The sequence below is a fragment of the Mustela erminea genome, chromosome 6 (genome assembly GCF_009829155.1).
Source record: "Mustela erminea isolate mMusErm1 chromosome 6, mMusErm1.Pri, whole genome shotgun sequence".
Taxonomy (NCBI): domain Eukaryota; kingdom Metazoa; phylum Chordata; class Mammalia; order Carnivora; family Mustelidae; genus Mustela; species Mustela erminea.
This window is the reverse complement of record NC_045619.1, coordinates 85521391-85549200: the sequence shown is the minus strand read 5'-3', so window position 1 is coordinate 85549200 and position 27810 is coordinate 85521391. Positions and strand designations below refer to the sequence as shown.

The 27810-nt window shown below is 40.8% G+C and overlaps 1 protein-coding gene across 4 annotated transcripts; it reads left to right on the top strand.

Moving 5' to 3' along the window:
* Window positions 1–229: 229 nt before the first annotated feature.
* RACGAP1 (Rac GTPase activating protein 1) lies at window positions 230–27379 on the top strand. Of its 4 annotated transcripts, none has more exons than XM_032348145.1 (17): window positions 230–399; window positions 7462–7546; window positions 13302–13504; window positions 14518–14654; window positions 15631–15700; window positions 17619–17672; window positions 18327–18407; window positions 19050–19167; window positions 19684–19814; window positions 20483–20647; window positions 22089–22184; window positions 22504–22702; window positions 23981–24086; window positions 24263–24395; window positions 24665–24800; window positions 25719–25827; window positions 26129–27379. In XM_032348145.1, the coding sequence occupies exons 2-17, from the start codon at window positions 7462–7464 to the stop codon at window positions 26202–26204; spliced, it is 1899 nt and encodes a 632-aa protein (XP_032204036.1). In that variant the 5' UTR covers window positions 230–399; the 3' UTR covers window positions 26205–27379. The 4 variants fall into 4 exon arrangements, with proteins under 4 accessions (XP_032204036.1, XP_032204035.1, XP_032204037.1 ...); XM_032348144.1 differs by having other exon boundaries at window positions 7458–7546; XM_032348146.1 differs by having other exon boundaries at window positions 237–329; window positions 7458–7546.
* Window positions 27380–27810: the final 431 nt, after the last annotated feature.

Below are 27810 nucleotides of genomic sequence, written 5' to 3'. Positions count from 1 at the left end.
ATAATCTGCATTCAAAGTATCACTTGCCCTTAGTCAACATGGTATCCTGAACGGCTTCAGGAAAGGGATCTGGGGCCGCAGACCCTAAAAGCAAAGAGCGCTCCCACAATTCTTCTGACCTTAGTCAAAATGGCTACCTTTGGCGTCGTTTTATCAGCATGCGCATGCTCAGTTCTGGCCCCTCCCCACCCCGTGGCGGTTTTGCGTGCGTCGCAGCGTAGAGGAACAGCGCGGGAGGAATAAATTTCTCTGTGATTGGTTGGTCCAGGATTTCAAACCCGAGCTGGAAGCGCGGTGCTGCTCTGCCGTTGGGTGAGGCGCGGAGGGAAGTAAGTGGAAGGCGGCTCAAGTGGGTCCGGGCGGACCCGGCCAGGTGGGCGCTAGAGGCTGCGAGAACAGGTGCGTCTGACTCTAGGTGTGTGGTGGGAGGAGAGTGTCCGAGGTGGTGAGCCGCGGCCACCGCGGGTTCAGGGAGAAGATCGGTACCTACAACCTCTCTTCTAGGAGGTCTCCACCGGCCCGGGGAGGCAGCGGCCCGAATGGGCGGTGGCTGGGAGTGGAGGGCTTTTTTCTCCTAGCTGTGTTTTTGAGGTGATGGCTTGGACAGGGCAAGACAGGTGGTTTTGAGGTGATGGCTTGGACAGGTGGTTCCTTCCACCCCCAAGAAGTGACTTTGACTTAAACACAGAGTTTGGGAGTGGGTGGGGTAATGCCCCTATTCTCTTCCGAGGGGCACGGAGTTTTGGAAGGGAGAAACCCCGGTGTTTGAGAGGCCGGGCGGCTTGAAGTGGAGCCTCCCTCCCTTCTGGACTGTGTGTATCCAGGTAGGCTGGCCGAGGCAATGACATCTTGCTCGTCCCATCCGAATTCTTAGCCTTAGGAACAAGGAGGCCTTACTTTTAGAATTTCACGTATGTTTCTCGTCACTGAATTTCGTTCCGTAGGCGGAGAGAGTGTTCAGCAACGTGTGGTGGGTGAGAAGATAAGCTTTTTTTTTTTTTTTTTTTTTTAAATTAAAGAAATGTTATTATCATTCTCTTGAATGTGTGGGGTGAACTTTTCGAGTTATTGAAAGTGTTTAGAGAGAAGGCGCCTTTCCTATAGCTTAATCACTCAACAGGTACTTAGTGCATAATATAAATAAAATACAATCTTTTTTTTTTTAAGGTTTTATTTATTTATTTGACAGACGGAGATCACAAGTAGGCAGAGAAGCAGGCAGAGAGAGAGAGGAGGAAGCAGTCTCCCCGCTGAGCAGAGAGCCCAATGCGGGACTCAATCCTAGGACCCTGGGATCATGACCTGAGCTGAAGGCAGAGGCTTTAACCCACTGAGCCACCCAGGCACCCCAATATAATACAATCTTATTTAGCCGTAAAGGAGCTTGCACTTTTGGGGGGCTGATAGAACTTAAGATAACTGTGGTGAGTCTAGTAGGCCTCTGCACTATTGAGTATAGTGTACATTATTATACCCCTTTTAGAAAATATTTTGGCTGTATTTATCAAGAACTATAAGAGGCTTTTACCCTATGATATAGTAATCCCAGCCTTGGAAATCAGTTCTAAGGAATACAGCCACCTAAAGGAAAAACTTGTTTACAGTGATGTTCAATTCATTCATTTGGTGAATGTCTTTTAATCATTTGCCAAATGGCAGGCCTTTTCTGGGTACAGGGGCTCAGCAGTGAACAAAACAGAAAAAAATCTGTGCATTCTTGAAACTTAAACTGTTGGGGAGGCAGACAATAAACAGGTTAATATATGGGTATGTTAGATGAAGACAAGTGCTTTGGAGGAAGATAAAGCAGAGAAGTGTAGGGGGGTAAAGTCTGCAATTGAAAATTGGGTAGTTAGGAAAGACATCAATGAGAAAATGACATTTGAATAAATCCCTGAAGGAGGTGAGGGAGTGACCATGCAGGAGATTCCAGGTAGATGTAAATGAAAATTACATTAATATCCAAAGAAGACAATGGTTAAATAACTGTTAATTAACTTTCTGTAACTTAATGGAATCATGATGGAGAAAAGCAAAACACAAACATATCAATCTATGATTGCAATATTACAAAGATATCAGTATATAATGGGCAAAGATTAGATAATGAGATGCATGTAATTGTTTAGGGTGATGAGATTTTAGTTTCACTATTAAAAAACTTTAATTTTTTTGAACTTGGAAAATTCCATAGTATGAAACAATGTTTTATATCTGCCAAATGAATGTTATCGATAATAGAGATAATTTTGGACTGAAATTGTTAGGGAATGTTTTAGTGAATTGGTAAGACACTAGACCTTGAAGAATGGAACACTGCAGAATGGTAAGAATCCACAGTATAAGAAGGAAAAAAGGAGGACTTAGTATACTAAAACTGGTAATAATTTTTTGAGAAATAATAGTTCAATTCGTCTTTTTATTTTAGTCTTCATTCACGCTGGATTGAGAACATTCTGTTTACTCTTTCTGTAATTCATTTGTTCATAATACCATTTGGTTTCAGGATATTCCTTCTGTCTGCCAGTTGTATAGAGACTTCTGATACAGTAAAGCAAAAGCTGGACATCTGGGAAAAAGAATTGCTCCACAGTGCTTTCATATGAAAGAATCTTATAGTATTGAGACTGTCTTAGGAAATGATTTTCTTTGGCAGTGGAAAACCTGTATTGCTGAATTCTTGGGACTCTCCAGATTTAGTAATGTTCATGAGAATGTTTTTCATTAAAACTCTTTCCTGAAAAACTCAACCTTCCATTGCTTTGTCTTACAATATTTAATACCCTTGATGTGTCTAAGGCATGATGTATAGGTCTCTTAATAATGTTGTTTCTAGGAGGAAGAAGAGGATAGAGACTTTTCCCAGGATACTCTGCAGTTAAGATCTGTAATAGTCTGTTATTCTGAAGGACGATGTCTGTCTCTTGGCTGGGTGATTGAAATTAAATTGGGGACTCAGAGCAATCACATCAAGCTGAGACTCTTTCCTGGTGATGTGAAATTGCTCCCTCAGGGATACTCACAGATTGGGAATCTGTAACATAGTGACTTCTCCACCTCTGGGGCTTCTCATCAATAACAGCTGAGATTCTCTAGCACCTTTTTGTTTAAAGTGCTCCACAAACTGATTTCCTTGCTACACACAGGGATCATTTCAGCTTTCCCAAAAGGCAGCTGCCTCCATAGTGAAAAGTGACAGCTGTTTTACAGCTGCAAAGCAATGTACTACAATATGACTTTGTTTTTGTTTCCTTTCACATTAGTGTATCTCCTAGCTCTGGAGCTAAATAATAAAGGGGGAGAAATAAAGGAGTGTTCTTGTGAGTGAAAATGTGACCCAACAGGAAAATTAACATCGTTTTTAATTGACATTGAATAGGATGAGTAAATGTTAGCTTTTTGAGTTACAGTTTGGCTGTGATATCAGAGTTAGTACTGATGTAGAAAGATATTTTTGTCATCTATAAATAATTCCTGAATGTCACTTCTATAGAACATTAATAAAAATACATGGTCCCCTGGTGTATAAAGAGAAGAGGATTATATTTTGCTAGTGCCGTTTTTGGATTACCCTAAGTAAACCTGTGTTAGAGGAAAAGCTATTTTCAGATGCTACAAGCCTCATGTAAGACAGCCTGCTAAAGAGCCTAGACCTGGTCAAATTTTGCTGTCTTCTCCACTCTTCTTGGTCTGGGTTCCAGCTATGATTTGGTAATCACTGTGGTAAAATATAAATAACAACTATCAGACCAAAACAAAAAACAAAAAAAAGTCATACCCTCTATAATTCCCTATATAAGGTTCAATTTTTACATTATAAAACTTTTATCTATGTGAATTGATGCTATTCTGTGAGATCAGTAGGCCAAGTGTTACTGTTCCCATTTATAAATAAGTCTCAGAATCTGACTTACTCCGGGTTATACTAACAAATAGAAGAACTGAAACTTTATCCCAGGGCTTCTGTCCAAGCCACCCCTCCTTTTTTTTAAACTGTTGTTTAAGTTTTCATCTATATTATGCACTGATGTTCAGGTAGAATGGAAATTCTTTTGATAGTAGACTCATTGGTGTGTGTTCTCTGATTTCCATTTATCATTTATTTACTTATTTAGTAAACTCTATGCCCAGTGTGGGGCTCCCACTCATGACCCTGAGATCAAGAGTCACATGCTCTATTGACTGAGCCAGCCAGGCACCCCATCAAATATTTATTTTTAAATATTGAGTGTTTGTGTGCGTGATACAGTTGTGCCAAAGGTAAGATTTCTCTCACATGTACAGCCTACCTGGGATATAGGGTAGAAATGTGGTAAAGTTAAATTAGAGTGCAAAGTGTATGTGTCTTGAGTGCCAACTGAGCAAAGCAGTGGGGGAAGCATCAGTTGAAGTGAATGATGGCGAGCCTGCCCGTGATTAGGGGCTGGATAGAGAACATGAGAGAAGAGTACGATCACAGGTATGGTGATCGTACTTATCAGAAAGGGAGTAACTGAAGGTGATTCTGAGGTTTGGAACTGCGTGAATGATAAGGAAATCAAAATTGGGAGTTGGTAGAGTAGGTTAGTGGGTAGAGTGGTTGCTGATATATGTGATGGGGAGGGATAGAACCAAGTCTCAGGATCAGGCTTCACCTCTAGGGCATCCCAGTCGAATTAAGAGCTTTAAGAGCTATAGGACGGCGGTTAGGAGAGAGGCTGGAGAGGGATGGGTGATCATCTGGAGAGCTGTACGGACTAACATGGGATAGTTTGGTAACTTCTTTGAGAGATTAGAGGATTGAATTTTAGGGAATATCTGGTGTTGAGAGGGAAGCATAGAAAACCATAAATGCTTCCTAAAACTAAATCTGCAGACTATGATGATCTGACAGTTGAGGGTTACCTCTATTTCATAGCAGAGCACGGGGAGTTAAACAACTGCCCCCTGGGTACCAGGCTTCACATTTGGACAATAACGTAGGTGGAGTTAGTTGTATGAGATAACCGTTGCTACGTTGCTATGATGAGGAAATGTCCCCGGGTAGGTTCTCTGTGTCTTTAGTCTTTTGACGAATCTGGCTGTGTTTTCAAGAGCCTACCTCCCCACAACCCTCACTCTAGGGAGTGGTATGTACAAAGAACATAGGGGAGAAGAATAGTGGGCTAGAGGAACTTGAGAAAATGTGAAGATTTCTTTTAAAGGGGACAAAGGATCAGGTTGCTGTATTGTCATTTAAAACATCAAACCTTCTTCTTTTTTTTTTTTTTAAACAACCAGTTTTTTTTTAAATGTTTTTTTTTTTTTTAAAGATTTTATTTATTTACTTGAGAGAGAGACAGTGAGAGAGAGCATGAGCGAGGAGAAGGTCAGAGAGAGAAGCAGACTCCCCATGGAGCTGGGAGGCCGATGCGGGACTCGATCCCGGGACTCCAGGATCATGACCTGAGCCGAAGGCAGTCGTCCAACCAACTGAGCCACCCAGGCATCCCAACAACCAGTTTTTAATACTCTAGTTGCACTGTGAAATCTTACTTTTCTGCACTCTTGGGCAGTTAGAAATTTCCCTATGTGCGGAGTTCACTGACTTTGAGTCTCAGAATGTATAGATGACTGCTGAGATAAAGGAAATCAGTGCCCTACATTTAACCCGATCAGTCTCTTCCCATTTTTACTGGAACCAAAGGAAATCATCATTTGAATAAACTACTGAAATCCCTGCTCCTGCCCCTGTAGCATTTGGGTATCTGTGCCTGGTTTGTCATACTGGGAAATCCATGGGCATCTCCACAGCTTCCAGATCGCCTCCTGCCAGTTTTAATGCTATTCTTTTAGTTTTGTTCTTAGTTTAGAGAAAGATCTTTGTAATACATTTGTTAGTCTGGTTGCTTAGCAGCTTGCTGTGATTATGTAGCTTGGAACAGATACATTGCCATTTGAAAATCTTGGTTTCCGGCCCTGATTCAGGTATATGTTGCCTCCAAGCTTGGAGCTGGAAGCTTTTTGGCTATTAGGCCAATCATCATTTGAGTACAAATGAATAACTCTGTAGCATTTAGTAGAAAATATCTTTATGTTTATATATTCCTTTGTCCTTTGTGGGTTGTTTTTTTTTTTTAACCCTGTCCCACCCTCATAGCTTATGGTACAATCTTATAAACATTGTAAAATCACTAAACCTTCATAAAGAGTTAATTTTTTAAAAAAGATTTTATTTATTTATTTGACAGAGAGAGAAAGAGGACAAGTAGGCAGACGCACAGGCAGAGGGAGAGGGAGAAGCAGACTCCCTGCTGAGCAGGGAGCCTGGCCTGGGGCTCAGTCCCAAGACTCTGGGATCATGACCTGAGCCAAAGACAGATACTTAACCGATGGAGCCATCTAGGCGCCCCATAAAAGAGTTCTAAATTTTATTTAGATGCATGAAATAAGGACCTAGACTAGAATGTTGAGGGGTGATTTGGAGAAACACAAGAATCCTTAAATGGTATTTTTAAGGACATTCAGTTTTCAAATGAAATTTATTTTTTTATTTCATTTCCTTGATAATTTTTGTAACGTCCAGTTGATGTCTTTTTTTTTCTCGTCTGTTAAATTAAGATCTTATTTCCTCAAAGTGTTCCCAGTTAAAGTCTATTCAGAACACAACTGTTTGTAAGGACGCTGTTTTTAATGTAATATCAGCAGGGCTTTGGGGGGAATATGAAGTCTGAAATTCACCATACAGAACACAGTAGCAAATGATTTTTTCCTTTGCCCTTCTAACTGTGAAGGTGGTGTATTGTCTCCTTGATGCCAGAATGTGGTACAACATAATCCTTTGCCTATACTTAGTATAAATTTATTAGACATAGTCCCTGCACACAGTCCAGCAGAGAGCCCTGCATTACAGAAATAATTCTTGTGCTGCTGAGCCGGCGATTTCCTCACTTAATCACTCGTGTGACGTCATCTGGGCTGTTGGTAGGAAATGTGCTGACCATGTCCTGCGTTTTAAAAGGCAGTTGCAATAGGGATACTAGCTAAAAATGAAATTAAAAAATAAACCTTTTAAGTTACATTGAAGGTCTTCAAAGTCCAGAAGGATTAAAGTGGCAAAAGTATTGTATTAATCAATAGACTAAGAGCCACATTTTATAGTTGGTCACCTAGTAATCAACTGACATGCTTGTCCTTAATTGCTTTCCTCACAGCTCCAGAGTGCCTGCAGACTGGAGGAAAAGAAGTAGGCAGGAAGGGGGTGTTATATTTGGAGGTCTGAAATGCTTTTCTGATTTGCAAATAACATTAAACATTCCAACTTTGTTTTTGTAATAAAGATCATACAAAACACCGATTGTTGGCTTGAGATCCTTATAATGGTAGCTACAAATGGAAGAGTCCAGATGTTAGTCACTGATGGCTGTAATGGATTGCTACTGAATCTTTTGTCTGGGGAAGAAGGCAGGACCCCTAATGTATATTTGATTTCTTGGCAGAAAGATGGATACGACGATGCTGAATTTGCGGAATCTGTTTGAGCAGCTTGTACGCCGGGTGGAGATTCTCAGCGAAGGAAATGAACTCCGTAAGTCATCCTGAGCTGGCCTGTGTGAAAAGAAAAAACAGCTTTCAGATCTGGGTTTTCTGCAAAGCTGACGTGTGTTCCAGTCTTAAAATTGTTTTCATTTGGGCTTCCTAAAAAGAAAATGATGGTCACTTATCCATAGTTGGAGCTTAATGGACACTCATTGTAGCTGGTCACTTTTTTCCTATAGTTGTTCTTAAGTGGGTATCCCCAGATTTCTTTCATTATCAAGAGTCTCTTTCCATTGACTACTTGGCATTAGTTGCCAATTTCACTTTCACACCAAGAACTGGGCAAAATCTGAAGATCCAAGGATGTTGCTTCTTTCTTTAGAGTAGTTGTTGTCTGTATTTTTTATCCTGGCTTTCCCTCTGTACTATAAAACATTTTCAGTTGAAGAGGAGAAACATGTCATAATTTCTTTTTGAAGAAGGGACTGTTCATCTGCTTTCACCTATTTCATGGATTTGATTTTTAGTAAGAGGGGATTGAAACTGGGTAGAGAGTTGGAGAGAAGAAGGAGGTGGTTGAGAGAATGGTGGACTGGGAAGTGGAAGCATGAAGAAGGGGGGCTGATGGCCCTGACTTAAGTGATCTAAGGATTTATTTTTTCTCAGCTTTTCTTTGAGTTGCCATCGTCTTCCATTTGAGATTTTCATTAATACCTAATTTATTAAGTGTTGCTCCTAAGTCAGCCTCATTGATATAAAAGTGAAGTAAGAACTGTCTCTCTAAGCTTTATTTATTTATTTAGTTTTTAGATCTTCACAGTACTTAGTGTGGTGTCCTGCTTATGCCATTCAGCATTTTCTTTAATTTGATGTTTTTAATAGCTCTTATCCAGTTACAGGCCTTTTAAGACAATATTCTATTTTCTCTTTCTTAATAGCTGTTGCATGACCTTATCATCTGATGCCAGCTCAGTAACCATGATGGCATGCTAATTAGGCTCCTCTTTGAGGTCACATCATCTCAGAAGATGGATTGCTTTGGAGCCCAGTGCAGGGAAGAGTATTGAATGAGAGATCTTAAAATTCAGGCTCATTCAGCAAATATTTAGCAAGAATCTAATACAGCATCTAGCACATGTTGAGTTGAGGGAAAGGGATGACTGACTAAAATGTCTTCATGGATAAAAGTAGGGTGGCACCATAATGGAGATCCCAACAGACACAGATGAAAGAGGGCACTTAGGGTGGAGGCAAGCGGGGGTGGGGCTGAGAGGGAGTAGGAATAAGGGGGGAGTGGCATAATCAGAGTTCTTGGAAGATGACCCTGGTGGAGGGGGAGCCTGGGAGACCAATGAGGATGTTGTTAGGCAGCAGGAGCCCTAACTAGAGTGGTGTTTGTGAAGCTGGAAATAAGGGGGAATGGGTAGAAGAGACTGTGATAATGAGAGCTCTACGAGGAGGATAGGATGTGGAGGAGAGGGAAGAATCTGAAGTTTGGAGTCTCAGTAACCAGTGTTGGCTTTTAACTTATTTTTGTGTCTGTTTCTCCATCTGTAAAATAGGAATTCAAGTGTCTTTATCTTTGTGGGAGTGCTGTGAGCATTTGGGGATAAAAACGAGATACTAGTTAGTTGTGAAAATACTTTGGAAGTAATTATGCCAAAAGAATTTAGATATTCTTATAGGTATCCTTATTTTATAAATACATTTCTATCTTCCCATTGATTCCCATTATAAAATAGAGGCATGTTTTGCCTTCCTCTCCATATCTCTAACTTGGAATGTTGGCTTTGAGGACATGGAGTAGGTTTATGTTTTCTAGACTGGAATCTCCTTTCTACAACCATCTCAGTCTCTGTCCTCTTCTTTGATCCTAGGAATTCCTTGCATGGTTAAGTATCCTGACTCCTTATTCTAGTCTTTCATCAGTCACTTCATTCTTCTCTCTCCTTTTTGTATAGGTTTGTTCATGTTTTGTTTTTAGCTAAGTCCAGGGTTCCTGAAAGATCAAAATGAAGGTTAATATTAAAATAAAATGACTTTAATAACCTTATCTTTGATTTCCCTGGTCTACATTGTTTTTATCTTCTATTATTTTATTGTGAGCTGCCCAAAACTTTTTTTTATGTTGTTGCTGTGTAAATTGGGAATAAATATAACTTAATATTTATCAGGTATCTGTTGTGTGACAAAACAATGCTGGGTTTGTGTTATGCTGTCTACAGTAGGTGATACTACAGTGTCTATGACTTGATGCCTTTCTTCAAGAAGATCATGGTATTTAAGTTTCAGAGATCGATTTCTTATGAAACAAGATAATACAAGTATGAAAATATGTGCTTTTGGGAAGTATAGAAAAATGTAATGTGGAACAAACAGATTAGGAAGGGATTTATAGAACAGATGGGACTAGAAGAATGGATACATAAAGAAGAGTGTAGGTAGAGCATTCTGTTTGGAGTACACAGCTTGATCACAAGGAAGAAGGCAGAAATAAGCATGGGTCTGTTCTGGGAGCAGGGACAAGAAAGAGTATTATGTAGTGGTGGGAGGTCAAGTTTGAATAGACTGGTGAGGTGGGCTTGGACGCCTGGAGTTTAAATTTGATCTGAACAGCAATTTTTCATTTATTTGTTCAATGGATATTTAAGTGCCTACTGTGCGCTACAAGGCACTGAAGAGAAAAGAGACCCAGTGCCCTTCCCCTTCCCCTTTCTAAGAAGCTTAGAGAGTGGTGGGGAAAACAAAAGGAAGAGCCTGTGCAAAGGCCCCAGGAGGAGTGAGCCGAGAAAACCAAGATCTCTGGGATGGTTTTAATCTATTTGCTGAACTATGAACCAAATCCTCCATTTTTGTTGTTGTTGTTTGTTTGCTTGTTTTGTTTTTAATGAATCAGAGATTATCCTCAATTTGTTTTAAGGAAATTTCCCTTAATTCCTTTTTTTTTTTTTTTTAAATTAATATTTTATTTATTTGACAGAGAGAGCACAAGCAGACAGTCGGGAGTGACAGTCAGAAGGAGAGGGAGAAGCAGGCCTCCCACAGAGCAGAGAGCCAATGCGGGGCTCAATTCCGGGACCCTGGGATCATGACCTGAGCTAAAGGCAGATGCTTAACTAACCGAGACACCCAGGCACCCCCCTTCATTCCTTTTTAATAGATGCATTTCATAGTTTAATATACATAACTTGAAGTTAATTAATCTTTTGAAGGGGCTCCTGGGTGGCTCAGTTGGTTAAGCGTCTGCCTTCGGCTCAGGTCATGATCCTTGAGTCCCGGGATCAAGCCCCACATTGGGTTCCCTGCTCAATGGGGAGTCTGCTTCTCCTTCTCCCTCTTCCCCTACTCATGCTCTCCCTCTCTCAAATAACATCTTTTTAAATTTTATTTTATTTTTTCAGTGTTCCAAGATTCATTGTTTATGCAACACACCCAGTGCTCCATGCAATACGTGCCCTTCTTAATACCCACCACCAGGCTCACCTAACTCCCCACCCCCTCCCCTAAATAAATAAAATCTTAGAAAAAAAATCTTTTGAATATGTACTTCATGATGGGGGCTAGTACCAAGTTGGAATCATGATTCACAAACTGACCCTGAAAATGCTCTGTTTATTGATCTCCTATATCAGAATTTTTCTGATGATCTAATATGCTGTTTTGACCCATCCTAGCAAACTTAATTCATAACAGAATTATACCTAAGTAATATTTTAGGTATGCAAATATTCTGGTTTTGGTCTAGCATAAACCAAGTTGAACTAGTAATTGAATCATTCATACTATTAAAATAGGAACTCTTTCCTGGAAATGAACTGATACTTTTTTTGGTTTGAGTTCCATCCTCCAATTCAGTTAGACTTATAATATATACCAATTAACAATGAATAGCGATTAAAACCCAAATTTAATAAGATTTATCAAGAAGGAGTGTCCTTGGAGTGCCTGAGTGGCTCAGGTCCTGGGTCCTGGGTCCTGGGTCCTGGGATGGAGCCCCACACTGGGCTCCCTGCTCAGCAGGGAGTCTGCTTCTCCCTCTGCCTCATCCCTCCCTGCTGCTCATGCTCTCTCTTTCAAATAAATAAATAAAATCTTTAAAAAAAAAAAAAAAAGGAGTGTTTGAAGGAACAAAGAAGTGAGCAAAATTAGGTCCAGTGGAAATCTTTTCATTCTCAAAATTGTTTTTCAATTCAGTAGATATTTGAGTGTATATAAATATAGTGTATACAGCACTATATTTAGAAACATTTAATTGACCACAGTGTGGAGCTAGAAAGTTTTAGATGTGTGGTTGAAAAGTGTATTTCTTGTTCTTTATTTTTTGAAATTGAAGTACTATTACATACATCAGAAAATTTCACAAATCATAAGTGCAGTATTTGATGAATTGCCAGAGTGAACATGGCAAAGAATCAGCTCTTTAAAAAAAAATGTTGTGACTCTACATTGTTGAAATAGTTAATTTGGCAAAAGGATATGTTGTTTTCTTTTTCTTAAAAATTAAGAAGGAAAAAAATTGATGTGTTTTAAACAAAACAAACACACTATTTAGAGCTATTTGAATTGTAGCCATATATACATATATATATTTTGTGTGTGTGTGTGTGTGTGTATGTATGTACATTTAGCTTTCAAAGTTGCATTCTCTAAGATAATGAGGTCATAATATCCTGTTCTGCTAAAACCTTTTGTTTGTTACAAACTGAAGTGTCTTTATGTGTAAGACTTGCTTTCTCGAGATTGAATTGGCATTGTAATTTGTAAGTTTGAAGTTTAGTCAAATTATTAAGACTGGAAAGAGCACTATATTCATTGCTTCTATGCTCTTAGGTTAAATTGAAATAAGAAAAGTGCCCTTACTACCCAAGAATCTGTAAGCTTTGTGTGCCTGTGGCCTAGTTTCAGCTGTAAACTGGGTTAGTTTGGCCAGCAGCAGATGTACACCTTGGGAACTTCCTCCGTGAAGGTGGTGTGGAGTGAAGCCTAGAGCTAGATCGAAGGTAACGAGAAAATAGGAAGTGTAGAACAGTCTTTGCCAACAGCAGGTGGCAAGCATGAATGCCGCCAGGGTTATCATGCTTCCGGGCACGGCACTGGAAGTGATGCTCTCTCTGCAGACATGTGGAAAGAGTCCATATTCCGCCATCAGTGACTCACCTTAGCTTAGTATGATCTGTTCTTACTGTGTCTTTCCCATTGAAATGTTTATACACCCTTCAGGGCAGTGTTAAACAACACTAGCAAATTGGCTCTTTACTTTCAAATCAATATTTGTATAATTATATAGTTGAATGGAATTGTAGGCCTGGACATCTATATTATTAATCTACAACTACTGGAGCATATTACAGCAGTTATATTTGAATTTGCTGTTTAACGTCTCTTTGGCGCAGCAGTGCGTGACTCGAAAGGAGGCTGTTTTTGTTTTATAGCTGTAACTGTCCTGGTGCGTGACAGCTGCCCCAGAGGTATCCCCCTTTGATTGCCTTCTGTTCAGGAGCTTTCAGTGTTGGTATTACATCTGGAGCCAGGTGACTAATGAGTTACTTATTCCATAGCAGATGCCACTGGCCAAGCCAAAGGAGGTGGCCTATCGAAACAGGAATTGCTCTCCACAAGGCTGCCATGCAGGGTGATGAACGAATATCCAGGATCTGCTCCTGGTTATTTTCAGCTGGCTTTGCCGAGAGTTTAGCTGGTCCCTTCATTATATACTTGGAGGAAAACTAACTAGAGGACTCAGTCATTAGAGCCTTAGTACTGTGTTTGGTGCTGGAGTTATTGAAGTTTCCCCCTTTCCTCAGAATTCATCCAGTTGGCAAAGGACTTTGAGGATTTCCGTAAAAAGTGGCAGAGAACAGACCACGAGCTGGGGAAGTACAAGGATCTTTTGATGAAAGCAGAGACTGAGCGTAGTGCTCTGGATGTTAAACTGAAGCACGCACGCAATCAGGTGGATGTCGAGATCAAACGGAGACAGCGAGCTGAGGCTGACTGCGAGAAGCTGGTGTGTATTGTTCTCTATGCTAGAGCCAAGCCAGTGAGGGGAGGGCCAGCATCATCTGGTCCTGTTTCCACCCCCGGGTTATACTGAGTTTCTTCTTCCACATTAAAGAACTAAAAGCAGCCTGTCCATTGACAAGTTGGCCTTAATTGAAGCTGAAATTGCAGCATAGGAATCCTGTCCTTCATAGGCTGAAATTTAATATTTTTTCTCTTCTTGACTTAAAACTATGACTTCATAGATTTCAGTTGAGGATTTTTAAAGAATTAAAATTAGGGAATTCCTAGCATGCTTGATCTGTCACAAGATGTTGGCTATCTCTCATGCCACCCAGAACACCCTCATCCTTTTGTCAATAGCTAGTATTTGTTAGACAGACAAGACAACTCTAAGGTTTTCCATCATTACTGCTCCTAATTCAGGGGAAGGGGCGAGATGTAGTCAGCCAGTTGAGCAATGTGACTAACATGGAACACTATCATTTTGGTGTACCAGGGTGGGTCATGGTACAAAGGAAAGCCTTTACGAGGAGCCACTAATCCATCTTGGTACAGTGTTAAATGCCTCAGTAAGCTCAAATTGACTGGTTCCAGTGTGTCACAGCTTTGTATCCATTTTAATGCATTTTGTTCCACCCTTTAGAAAGGTGGGTGGCTGCTTTGATCCATAGAGGAAGCCAATAATTGTCCTGATAAAATGACACTAAATTGTTTTTCCTATGCGAAATTCTGTTTTGGGACTCTCATTTTGCAATACCGTCTGGGATTAGCCCCTTGACCCAAAAGTCTTGTAGCAGAAAGCCCACTATTCTGGATGGAGTTCATTTTGCCAGTCAGAAATCAGAGACACAATCTGGGCTTGATGTGAATTAATATGCTATCGGTGTAGCAGCCTTCCTGAAGGCTCATTTGCATAATGCTGTATTTTAATGTCTTCTGGTCTGCCCGTCCCATAAATTTGAGGTGAAGCTTTCTCCCCTGGTTAGTTAGGATGTTTTACTCTGCTTTGGTCTGCAGGAAAGACAGATTCAGCTGATTCGAGAGATGCTCATGTGTGACACATCTGGCAGCATTCAACTAAGCGAGGAGCAAAAATCAGCTCTGGCTTTTCTCAACAGAGGCCAGCCGTCCAGCGGCAATGCTGGGAACAAAAGGTGGGGAAGCCGTGTCTGTTGTTATCTGATCATGAGCAGCGCAGCTGTCAGAAGTTCTTGTTATCTGAACTCTTAAATAGACTGCTTCTGGAATGTGTGCTGAATAAAGCAGAAAAAGACTTCGGAGGAGGGGTGGGTGGGAAATAAAGGCATAGGCACAGGGGCCTCCTGATTTCTTTTATCTTCTTTTGTTTTTGATCTTTCCTTAGGATAATTGTTTCACCATGGGTAAAATTTTGATGTTGATGCAAAATTGCACGTCAGTAACTAATCCCATTCATTGCTAAGAAGCCTAAAGGTGAAAGTGGCAGTTCAGCAATACTTTCAGCATTTACTCTCCAGAGAGCTCTTGTAGCTCTTGTAGCTCTTCTGGTTTAGAAGGCCTTCTGTGAGTCAAGACCAGACAATAATTTTGGTTCTACTGCATCACTATTTAAAATTGTCTCTACCAGGCTTTAAATTTAACACCCCCAATACAGTATGGAGGGAAAGGTCAGCACTCTTCCAGCTATTTATTTTGTTGCCTGGTTGTTTTATGGGGAATCTTTATAACTGAGAAAATATATGGGCTTAATTTCTTCAAAAGCTGATGCTGGGTAACACTCTTTCTTGTAGAAAGCAACCACAATTGGGATCAGATTAAACTTCAGTCTTGTGCCTGTGAATTTCTAGTAGCCTTTTCGGCGAGGAGTAGCACCCCTGCTCCTGTCTGTAACTTTCAACTGCTGTTAGGAGGTCTTTGCCAAAAAAGCAGCTGTGCTGCGTGTGCCCTTACGCACGCATGGAAACTCTCAGCCGCTCTCTCCCATGGAAACCACTGCAAGCAGCCACCATGGCTAGGCTTTGAACTTGTAGTTGTCTCCATAGGAAGGCACTGCTATGAAATTGCTGGTGTTACGTGACCAATGCGACTCATTCGTGCGTTTTACTTGCCTCGGTCTTCTGTATCTAATACTGTGTTGTTTCTCTCATCTAGATTATCAACTATTGATGAATCTGGTTCCATTTTATCAGATATCAGCTTTGATAAGACTGACGAATCACTGGTAATAAATGATTGATCTCTGAGGATTGTTTATTTTTCTTACCCCTGCTCCCTCAGGGCTCTCTCTCCTGTCCTGTCTTCTGGAATTCCTTTATTGCTGTTTTGTTTGTTGATGTATTACAGATTCTGAGCTAGCATTTTATTTTATTTTATTAATTAGTTAATTTATTTAAAGATTGTATTTACCGATGAGGGAGAGCAAGAGAGTGCCTGGTGCAGGGGAGTGGCAGAGGGAGAGGAAGTGTCTTCAAGCAGACTCTGCCCTGAGTGTGGAGCCAGATGCAGCCGGGCTGATTGCAGGACCCTGAGGTCACGACCTGAGCCAAAATCAAGAGTCAGACGCCAAACCAACTGTACTGCTCAGGCGCCCCTGAGCTCGCATTTTAAAATAAAAATCCACACAGGCTATAAGAGACTGGCTTATATATTTAGTTTCTGGAAGTAAGAATATAGAACTCAGGATTTGGGATGAGGTTAAATTTATTTAACGGATCTGTGAGCTGCATTTGCTAATTGACTGTATCTTGGCTTATTAAAAAGCCCTAGCTAGCAATAAAAAAAAAAATAAAAAAATTAGCAAGATTCTACCCAGGCAGGGTTTATTTGCTGCTCTTGGAGAGAATAGACTTGTGCGTTATTTCAGAATTAGTTTGGTTCTTAAAGAAAACTTAGTCATACTTCATAATTAGAAGGAAACCAGTGCTCTGGAACTTCAGCCAGAAGACTAACAAAGTTTCTAGGCACTCTGTAATGTTTTGTTCAGTAATGGTTGACTGGTCTAAACTTCTTGCTACCCCGCTTTTGTGGGGCAGCACCCTTTTCTTAACTTATGGTGGTGTTTCTGTATAAAAGTCATCTCCTGATATCTCAGTCTTTGATGTTCAAACTTTGATGGTTTATTGGTTTGCGTAGCTTTCCTGTTTTCCCGGCTGAAAGCTAGCAACAAAGCAATAAATCAGGAGGTTATTTGTGGTTGGTTTTCTGATAGTGAAACAAGTGGTGACTACTTGTTACGTAGGCTAGGAGTGTTCTGTCCCAAATCAGTGTTTGGGGAAATCATTGCCATTTTACAGATATAAATAGTAAGTATCCCCTTTTTGAAACAAGGAATGATATGAATAGGTATGGAGTTTATGTATATGATAAAACTAGAATGTTTTAATAGCTGATTTTGGACCTAGACCTACTTATGGTGTATCTGTTGTAACCCAAACTGAATCAAATAATCAGTAGCTAAATTAAATTACTTGACCAGGAATTGTAGAGATTTCAGTTAGCTAAGCTACCATTTGCTCTTTACTACTGTTTCTGGGTTTTGTGTTTTCAGGGATTATCAGGAGTAAGGAAGTCACATGAATGTAAATGGTTAAAATAAGTGAAATGAAACTAGACTATGGTAAAAAATGGAATTCTTCAGGGGTGAATGTCTTTGTTGGGGCCCAAGGAAGCGGGATGTTTGAGAAATATAAAACCTGGACTAGAACTTTTTAAGCGGTTACATTGTACAGAACGTCTGATTAGATAGCAGTCCCTTAAGAGTAAGAAAGACATCTAACCTGATCAGTATAGTGCCTGAGATTCTGTGAGTTCTACAACTAATTACAGAAATAGTCAGAAATAAAGAACCAGGAGCTGGAGATAATCACGACAGAAGTTGATTCTTTAACCTTTTCTTGCCTCTGTGGTATTGACTCCTGACTCTATTATAATAGCTTCAATTTTGGAAAGAAAGCAAGTTAACTTACTGTAGTTCCATAGCTACAGCACCTGAGACCCTCCCTTCACCCTCTCCCCAAATTATAAGTTAGGCAGTCTGACTCAAAAAGCCTTTAAAGTTCTCTGTAAACTTATTTCCACAAAAATTCCTGTCTGGGGTTTTTGCCTCACCACAGAAATTAATACATTATAATTGTCAACAGGATTGGGATTCTTCTTTGGTAAAGACTTTCAAACTGAAGAAGAGAGAAAAGAGGGTATGTATGGTTTTGTTTAGTTTTTGTTGTTTTTATAAAATTACAATAAAGGAGTTTTTTCTAGAAAATTTTCCATGATACAGCATTCCTAACATGTAGCTCTAACCATTGTTAAACACCTATTACAAGTGAATTCTTGCTGGGGGTCATTATGGAGGATCCTCGAGGTAGTAACTCCGGACAGTCTCGTCCTAGTTCACTGTTCTGGCTGCCTCTGGAGTGGAAAAGGATATACTTGAGTTTGTTTTGAGTTGTCATAGGAATTTTTATGCAGGACTTTGTACTCTAATATAATTTTCAGATGAAATGTGTGTATAATGGGATATGCCGAGCTGTGTCTGTGTGTGCTTGTTTAGGGTACTTAGTATGTGTCCAAAGACATATTGTCCTTGGATAGGATTACACCTCTACTGTTTCTGGTGCTGTCACCTAAATTTTCCCAAAGCTTATTTGTTTCTTTTAGGGCACTGAGGGCATTTTTGTGTTGGTACAACTTAAGCTTCATGTGGAAAAAGAATTAGAGAAAGCATATTATTATTTACAATAGCCCTGGTATCCAGGACTTGCACCCAAGTTGTCCAATGGAATAATTTTATCTTCTGTGCTTCAGATCTTCTATGACGCTGAACTTCTTGATCTTTGTCTCCTTTTCAGCGCTCTAGTAGCCGACAGTTCATTGATGGTCCCCCAGGACCTGTAAAGAAGACTCGTTCCATTGGCTCCACAGTAGACCAGGTAAAAATAGACCAAGAGAATTGTGGTTGTGAACACATCAGAGGTTAGTGGCCCCAGCCATTATGAATGCTAAGTCAAGGGGCGCCAGGGTGGCTCAGTCAGTTAAGCATTTGACTTTGGCTCAGGTCATGATGTCAGGGTCCTGGGGTCAGGCCCCGAATTGGGCTCCTTGCTCAGTGGGGAGTCTCCTTGTCCCTTTCCCTCCTCTTCAGTGCCACCCCCAAGCCTTACTCCCCCCAGCTTGTACTCTGTCTCTCTCTCTCTCTCTCTCTCAAATAAATAAATACATAAATAAATAAATAAATTAGAATCCCGAGTCAACGCTGCAATGTTATTTTGAGAGAGAGACTTGGTGAGTTTTTCTATGTAATAATAGGATCCTTATCATCCATATGAATGGAATCACTCTGATTGAGTAAACAACTGTCAGCTTTATATTTGATTCTTAGTTTATTGTTGTGTATGCCTCTGTGACCTATATTTCTGTTCTAAAGTATGAGGTTTCAATTGAGTTTTTTTGAGCTTGGGCCATAAATCCTGACCAAGATTCAGGAATTTTTCAGCCACTCCAAAATTACCTTATAGTGGTGGGGATATTATGTTCACTTGTTTGTCCTTCCCTCATTTTTGCTTTTGTTTCAGGGGAATGAATCCATAGTTGCAAAAACTACAGTGACTGTTCCCAATGATGGCGGGCCCATCGAAGCTGTGTCCACAATTGAGACTGTGCCATATTGGACGAGAAGCCGAAGGAAAACAGGTCCACCGAGTTTGTAGCTAAATTGCCTGTGTAAAACAACTGGTAAAATTCAGGGACACTTGGCTTTTTAGAACCCTTTGAGGCAGGGATTGGATATTGTGGGTAGTTTCTTGCTGCTGCTTACTGGAGGCCAGAACACTGTCATATTCTACCTTTGGATTGCTGGCCTGGTCTGTGCCACTCACACTTAATATGTTATTTATTTGGGAAAGGAGAGGCAGAGGGAGAGGATCTTCAAGCAGACTCCCTGATGATCATCGAACCCACGTAGAGCTTGGTACCACGAACCATGAATCATGACCTGAGCCAAAATCAAGAGTCAGATGCTCAACCGACAAAGCCACCCAGGGGCCCCATTATTAACTCATTATTCTTGAACTGATTTTTCTGCATAGCCATTGTAGTTGCTTCTGATTATGGTTACAAATTACTGGTTGTCTACCAGTTACATTAAAATTGGGGTTAAAATTCAAAAGGAACAAAATATTAAGAAGCTTAAAGTTACTTGTTTTCTAGGTACATTACAACCTTGGAATAGTGACTCCACCTTGAGCAACAGGCCTCTGGAGCCAAGGACTGAGACAGAGAGTTCTGGCACTCCACAGAGCAATGGAGGGATGCGCCTGCATGACTTTGTCTCTAAGACGGTAGATCTGTGATCGTTCTGTCTTCTTTCGGGCACACTTAATTTTTTGATTGTGAAAGTAATACATACCAGGAACAGATTTAAATAATTTAGTGTTAGAAAGTTAAATGTCAGATCTCCTTCTTTCAGTTCCACTCCTCAGAGCTAACTACTGGTTACAGAGGATGTGTATATCTTTGCATTCTGTGAATATATTACGTTAAAGCAGCTTTTAAACAGAAGCAATTGCTTATGCTTTTTAGCGATACATATTTATGTAGTATGGTTGGATATAGCACACTTTACCTTTGTTAATTGGATTCCCTCATATAAACCCAAGCAACCTGACTGAGGTTCAGAAGAGTTAACTGCCTTGTCTGAGCCACAGAACAGTAAGTGGCACAGTTAACATGTTTTAAGAGTTTTTGTGGCTCCTCATCAACAGGTTCTTTCCACCATTGTACACTGCCGCCTTCCAGCTGGGTGACCTTACGCAAATTACACAGCCTCTTTTGCCTTTCCTTAAAGATCAAAACCCATGTTGTAGGATTATTGTGAGAATTACACAAGTATGTGTAAAGGGATTAGGAAGTTGCTTGGCACATACTAAGTGCTTAAAAAATGCTGGTTGTTGATGATGGTAATTTTCTAATTTAGACCCCTCTGTTATTTCTGTCCTCTTGTCCTCAGGTTATTAAACCTGAATCTTGTGTTCCATGTGGAAAACGGATAAAATTTGGCAAGCTATCTCTGAAGTGTCGCGACTGTCGTGTGGTCTCTCATCCAGAATGTCGGGACCGCTGTCCCCTTCCCTGCATTCCTACCCTGATAGGAACACCTGTCAAGATTGGAGAGGTAGGACCTATGGGGTCTGTCCTTGTATTATGACTTCCTTACCTTTTTCAAAGCTTAATGTCAGTTTTTATAATAAAATTAGTGATGTCAAGCGTAGTTTTAACACAAATGATGAAGAGAAATGATAAAATGTTAACTCGCAGCCGGGTCCTGCTTGGGTTTGTCTGTTTAGTAACTTTTCTACACCAGACTTCCCTTCCCTCCTTTCACCTTCTCCCATCTTCCCTACTCATCCTCTCTCCCTCCTTTCCTTCCTCCTTCTTCCCTCCCCCTTCCCCTTCCTTTCCTCCTCATCTTTTCCTTCCCCTCCACATCCTATTCCTGTTTTATAAAATTCCAAACATGTGCTGAAGTAGAGAGATTAGGATGACTGACCCCTGGTTCCTATCACTCAACTTCTGTGATTACCAGTTCATGTCCAGTCCTGATTTATCAGTACCCCCATGTTGTCCTCCTGGCTCTGTCCAGTGAATTATCTTGACAGAAATTCCATCCATCGTGTAATTTCATCTGTGAATGTACTTCCTTTTATGTTAGAAGTATCCTATACTGGGCGCCTGGGTGGCTCAGTGGGTTAAGCCCCTGCCTTCGGCTCAGGTCATGGTCTCAGGGTCCTGGGATCAAGCCCCGCATCGGGCTCTCTGCTCGGCGGGGAGCCTGCTTCCTCCCTCTCACTCTGCCTGCCTCTCTGCCTACTTGTGATCTCTCTCTGTCAAATAAATAAATAAAATAGTAAAAAAAAAAAAAGAAGTATCCTATACTAAGCTATTAAGATTAGATTGCTTATTTCTAAAAACTGATTCAATCTATTAAGTATTTATTTATTATATGAACAATATTAACAAGATTCAGAATGAATTGATTATGCTGCTGCTTCCGAGCCCCTAGCAAATCAAATGCTACTTTTCTTTAATCTTAATAGTTCTTATTTGTGCATGTAATTGGTTACAGATTTTCTTTACTCTGATAGAGAACCATGGAGTTCTCCCCTACAGATAGGTTTGTGTCCCGATCAACTGTGAGTTGTGTTAAATAATTTTTCTTACTAAGAATAATTAAAGGGTTAAAAAAGGGGTTTTTGTTGTTGTTGTTGTTGTTGTTTTAAGAATAATTAGTTCATATTAAAGCCCATACCTGTAATCTCATTATTGCTTGCTTTCTGAAGCCCTTGAGTAGAGGACAAGCGGGGGCAGAGTTGTAGCTAGTGGTCTTATTACTTGTTCATGCAAGAGTATGTATATGTGACCATAAATCAGTCCTGTTGTGGTTGTAGGAAAAATATAGCTGAGAATCTCTGTTCTAATATATGCTTTGGGAATAGGAATTTAAAAGTAGACATGATGTCCCAGTCTGAGTATTAGTTTGGGGATGGTTCTTCCTACTCACCTTGATTTGCTGGTCTAAGTGGTATAAATAATAATTTAAAACTCTCCCTTTTCAGGGATTGCTAGCAGATTATGTGTCTCAGACTTCTCCAATGATCCCCTCCATTGTTGTCCATTGCGTAAATGAGATTGAGCAGAGAGGGCTGACTGAGGTAAGAGTCAACCTTCAGGGGCGCCTGGGTGGCTCAGTTAAGCCACCCAACTTGATACTGGCTCAGGTCCTGATCTCAGGGTTGTGAGCCATAGCACATGTCCGGCCAGCATGGAGACTGCTAAAGGTTCTCTCTCCCTCTCCTTTTGCCCTGCTCCTGCCCACCACACTTCGCCCCCAACTCTCCCTTAAAAAAAAAAAAAAAATATATATATATATATATATATATATATACATATATATATATACCTTCAGAGAGTGTGGATTTATTGTTTTTGTTAATAATCAATTTGTAACTGGAAGTGTCCCCTCGATAACAGACAGGCCTGTACCGGATCTCTGGCTGTGACCGGACAGTGAGAGAGCTGAAAGAGAAGTTCCTCAGAGTGAAAACCGTACCCCTCCTCAGCAAAGTGGATGACATCCATGCTGTCTGTAGCCTCCTGAAGGACTTCCTCCGAAACCTCAAAGAACCCCTTCTGACTTTTCGGCTAAACAAGACTTTCATGGAAGCAGCAGGTAAGAGTAGATCTTATACTCTAATGTGAGTCCCACAGGGGCAGGAATGTTTGACTCTTGCATGTGCCGCCCAGTACAGTGCCAGCGCCTGTGCCTGTGTGGACGCGCACGTGCTCTGAGGGAAGAATGTATCCGTGTTCTTGGTGCTTGTCCTCTTCCTGTCTAAACTATGGGTACTGATGGGGTTTTTTGTTGTTTTAGGTCGAGTTTAGGGCTGTCCTTTTGAACTTGGAGCCAATTCCCACACATTTAATCCATTAACAAATCTTGTCAGCAAAGCTCTTGTAAAACTTATCTTAAAATTGAAATTTGCCACTCCTACTATTACCACTCTTGACATCTCTCATCCTGGAATGACGAAAGAACCTACTGATTTTCCTCTTTATATTCTCAGCCCTCTACACTATGATCCTCAAACAGTATCTAGAGGGGTCCTTCTAAAATTTAAATTAGATGAAGTCTCTTCTGTCCTTAGTATTCCCCAGTGACTTCCCATCACTCTCAGAATAAAACCCACCAGTCCTTCACATGGCCCCAAAGACCCCACCTATAGGATTCGGCTCCTGTTACATCTCTAGCATTGTTTCTCTCAATACCCTTCCCTTCTTTCTCTCTTCCCCTGATGCGCTGGAATGCTTGCAGTTCTCAGAGTATAACCAAGCTTACTCCCCACTCAAGACTATTGAATTTGTTATTGTCTCAGCCTGGAATGTATTTGCATGATTTGCTCCTTTATTTCTTTCAGGTTTCTTTTCGGGTACCTTGTCCTCAGAAACACATTTCCTGACCACCTTGTCTAAAATACGTCCACCGATTACTTTCTAGCTTCTACTATGTAGCACTACCTACTACTTGCTTTTTGACTAATTCCTCCAGTAGAATGTGAGTTCCTTGAGGCAAAGTCTTTGTTTAGTTCTGCTTTACGTGAGCACTTAGAATAGTACCTGGTCCATAGTAGGCCCCTGACCACGGTTTATAAACGAACACCTTCTTGTAATTGCAGCCGCTGCAGTTGTGTGCCTGCCTTCCCGGCACGTGGGTTGCTAGCTGCTTTCCCTAACTGCAGGAGCCGATTTTTTTTTAAAGGTTCTGATTTCTAATATTGAGCTGTGGGCCAGTGTCCTGCTTGTTAATGAAACTGGAGTTTGATGCAGTCATGAACCTCATCAGAAGTTCCAGAAGCTTACTGTATAGATGAGACTTTGTGGTCGATCACTTGGAAGCACGCTGTCAAGGGAAAGAAGTCTAGGCCTCTTGGTGTTTTCTTTTCATTTACAGAAATCACAGATGAGGACAACAGCATAGCTGCCATGTACCAGGCTGTTGGTGAACTGCCCCAGCCCAACAGGGACACATTAGCTTTCCTCATGATTCACTTGCAGAGGTGAGTACAGCAGAAACTCACTTCTGGGAGTTTGGGAATTTGCCATGGGGAACATAATGTGGGTTGGGTGTTAGAGAGGGAATGTGAAGGGTGAAATGTTTTCTGATAGATCTTTTTTTTTTGGTCTATGTTTAAGTGGAAGAGCAAGTCTTCTAATTAAATGCTCTTTATCTTAGAGTGGCTCAGAGTCCAAACACTAAAATGGACGTGGCCAATCTGGCTAAAGTCTTTGGGCCTACCATAGTTGCCCATGCTGTGCCCAATCCAGATCCAGTGGTAATGTTGCAGGACATCAAGCGTCAGCCCAAGGTAGGCAAGTGCCCTTTGTATATATACATACACACAAAAGATATATATGTGGAGAGAGATACATATATATCTCTCTCATGTGACATGATAACATGAGAAAGCGCTAAGAGGTAAGCCCTGAGCTTTGGAATGTGCATATATGTATATAAAAGATATATATGTATATGTGTTTGTGTTTGTGTGTGTGTATATATATGTGGAGCTATGGGTGTGGGAAGAGGTAAGCCCTGAGCTTTGGAAGTGCACTAACCTGTTTGGTGGCTGTTTAGGTGGTAGAGCGCCTGCTTTCCCTGCCCCTGGAATACTGGAGTCAGTTCATGATGGTGGAACAAGAGAACATTGACCCCATACATGTCATTGAAAACTCAAATGCCTTTTCAACACCACAGACGCCGGATATTAAAGGTAAGGCCCAAGTTGTGTTTCCTAAGGGACCTGACTCCCTCTCCGGTTTTGGCCATGTACCCTCTCCCTCCCTTTGCTAGAGCTGTTTGGAATTCAAAAATTAAATTCATTATGAGGATTCTAACATTAAAAGAAAATTTATAACTCTACCATCCTGACTTTTTTTCACTTGAATGGAACGTGGTTCTCCTATTTCTTCTACATACGGGTATTTTAGAAATAGAATAACAATTCAGATATAATTTGATCTTCTTTCACTTAACATACTGCAAGAACTTTTTTTGTTACTATATAATTTTATCATTTTTATGGTTGTAAACAGGAATTTACTTTAACATATTCTATTAGGAATTGATGTTGTTTTTGAATTTTCCAGTTACTAATAATGCTGACATCAGCATTATAGGAATATATCCCTGTTTCCCCCACTGTTAAATTCCCAGGAGTGGGAACTGCTGAATTAAAGGGCTTGAACATTTTTTTGTTTTACCAACTTGATTTCTTAAAGGCTTTGCCAATTTGTATTGCCAGCAAAAATGTTTGAAGTTGGTTTCTTCCAACTTTACTGGCATTGGAGACCAGGCCTCTCATATTTGCAAGATCCTTTTTAAGAAAGAATGTTGTTTTTTCCTAATGTAGGTAAGAATTGGGTGGTCAGACATTAGATTTGTGAATGCTGGAGTTTGAGAATGGCTTAAATCAGGAAGCATATGTCAGCTGTTCATTGAGCAGTTGCCTGCATAGAAGATGTACTGATCTGTTATAGACGATGACAAAAATGATCTCTGGGACTTTGCTTGGGTCTTTAACCTTAGCTCTTAAGGGCTTCACGGGGTATTTGGCTTAAAAACTGGCCACCCACAAGGGTGCTTTTCTTTTTGCCCTTCCCTTAAAAATATCTCTCAACTTTGATTGAAGTGAGTTTACTGGGGCCGGTGACCACTCCTGAGCATCAGCTCCTCAAGACTCCTTCATCTAGTTCCCTGTCGCAGAGAGTGCGCTCCACCCTCACCAAAAACACGCCCAGGTAAGTGGAACTGCCCGGCCTGGGAACTGAACTCTTCCCAGCATACCGAAGCTTACTGAAGGGGAAATTGGATGAGGCCTTCAGCTAGCAGCTAGGCTTTAAAAGTAACCTGGAGCCATAAGGATCCCTTTTTGAAAAGGGTCTAAGGGTTTTGTTTCCCCTCTCTCATCGCAGACGACAAAGAGTAGTTTGCAGAATAGTTGTTGAGGGTTTCCTAATTTTAGCTGATAATACTGAGTAATGTTAGAGTTGTTTATTTACCTACTTTTCATGGAATGCTTTTTCGGTTCATTCTCTGTAGATTTGGGAGCAAAAGCAAATCTGCCACCAACCTAGGACGACAAGGCAACTTCTTTGCTTCTCCAATGCTCAAGTGAAGCCCCGTGTCCTGTTGCTTGCCAGCATTTACTGACTGCAAGGAAGGCCGCACCTTCTCTCCGCAGCCTCTTGTACTCATTACTACTTTTAGCATTCTCCAGGCTTTTAATCAAGCTTAATTGTGCACGGGGGTTTTATTAAAACTATATATATCTCCCTCTCTTTCTCCTCCGGTAATGTAATATCAACACCTTGTGCTGTCGTTGTTGGGAGCTTCTAGATGGGAGATCTTTATAGTGGTAGAAGGGAGAATTATGGAGTTCACTGTGATTTTGCGGGGGAGGGAGGCTGGAGTGGACCCATCCCTCTGGCTTAAAACTGAATGCTGCTCATGGACTGATCTTTCTCTGGTATTATTTAGAACTAATTTCCTTGAGACAATGACAAAAGCCACACCTCTTTGGTAAGACTGATATCTCAGGGTGGGAGGTGGGAGGGCAGGGTAAAGAAAAGTTGGACAGAGGATTTAGGATGGCTCCTTCTGAGGACTTGGAGGTCCCCTTCCCCCTGTATGAACTAAGCTGTAACGTGGAGCCTTCATAAAAATGGGATAGGATGAGGACAGAACTAGCGATGGGGGTGTGCTTAGCTTTGATTCGGATTGATTAGGTTTAATAGTGTTAAGTGGCATAACCTTGTAAAAGTGATACTACAACTTGAGTTGATCTCTGATGGGCTTCTGGCTGGACTTTGGATTTGGTTGGGGTCAAAGCTGGTTTGTGTTTCAGTTGAATTCATTCTGTTGCTTGACCCCCCTTCCCCTTGTCCATTGGAGCCCTACTTCTAAAAGTCACATGCCATCTATTTGGCGTCCCAGTTCACAATTAAGAGTAGGCTATAAGGGGAGATTGTCAATATTTTGTGTGGCAAGAAAAGCCACAGTCATGCTGTCTTTGCACTTTGGTTGCTAAAAATCTTCCTATGGAACATAGCCACATCTAGATAAATATGGAATTTTTATTAAAATTATTTCCAGTGTCTATAAAAAATGCTTTCTTCTGTAGCATGTTTTTGATCCATAGTGACCTTTGTCTGTAAAACACATATTTAGAATAATATTTGGAAAAAAGTAAGTCTTTTTTTTTTTTTTTTTTCCCCAAAAAGACTGTGAGGTTGGTGTTCTTATCCTGGGAGGTAACCTTCAGCGCCTTTTTAAAGAAAATATTTTCCTCAATGTTTTGGTCTACTGTTCATTTTCATTCTCTCCCCTCCCCCACTGCGGCCACCATCAGGAGTTTGATTCTTCGTTTCTCATTCAGGCCTTTTCATTGTCCAAATTGAAGTCCTAGATTTGTCCTTTGACTGTTTGCCTCACATTTGAAGAAACTACTTTAAACAAAAACCAAATTTTTAAAAACAAGTCTTTAGGGACCAGAATGGTGCAGTTAAAAAAAAAAAAAAAAAAAAAAAAGAAAACTCTGGCTGGCTGACTGCCTGGAGCATCCTTCACTGCTGGAAGTGCCTCTGGAGCGAGCGGGGTGATTAACTGAGGGCACCTGCGCTGGGAACTCTGAGGCTGGTGAACAGAATGTATCTGAGATTGAGCGTAAACAGTTGCAGGCTTAATATGTAACCTCCGAGAGAGGAGGCAACCTACTGGCTTTT

Coding starts and splice junctions, on each gene's coding strand:
- RACGAP1 (XM_032348145.1), top strand. CDS start 7,462: ATGGATACGACGATGCTGAATTTGCGGAATCTGTTTGAGCAGCTTGTA. Junction 7,547..13,301: donor CAGCGAAGGAAATGAACTCC/GTAAGTCATCCT, acceptor CCCTTTCCTCAG/AATTCATCCAGTTGGCAAAG. Junction 24,396..24,664: donor ACATCAAGCGTCAGCCCAAG/GTAGGCAAGTGC, acceptor GTGGCTGTTTAG/GTGGTAGAGCGCCTGCTTTC.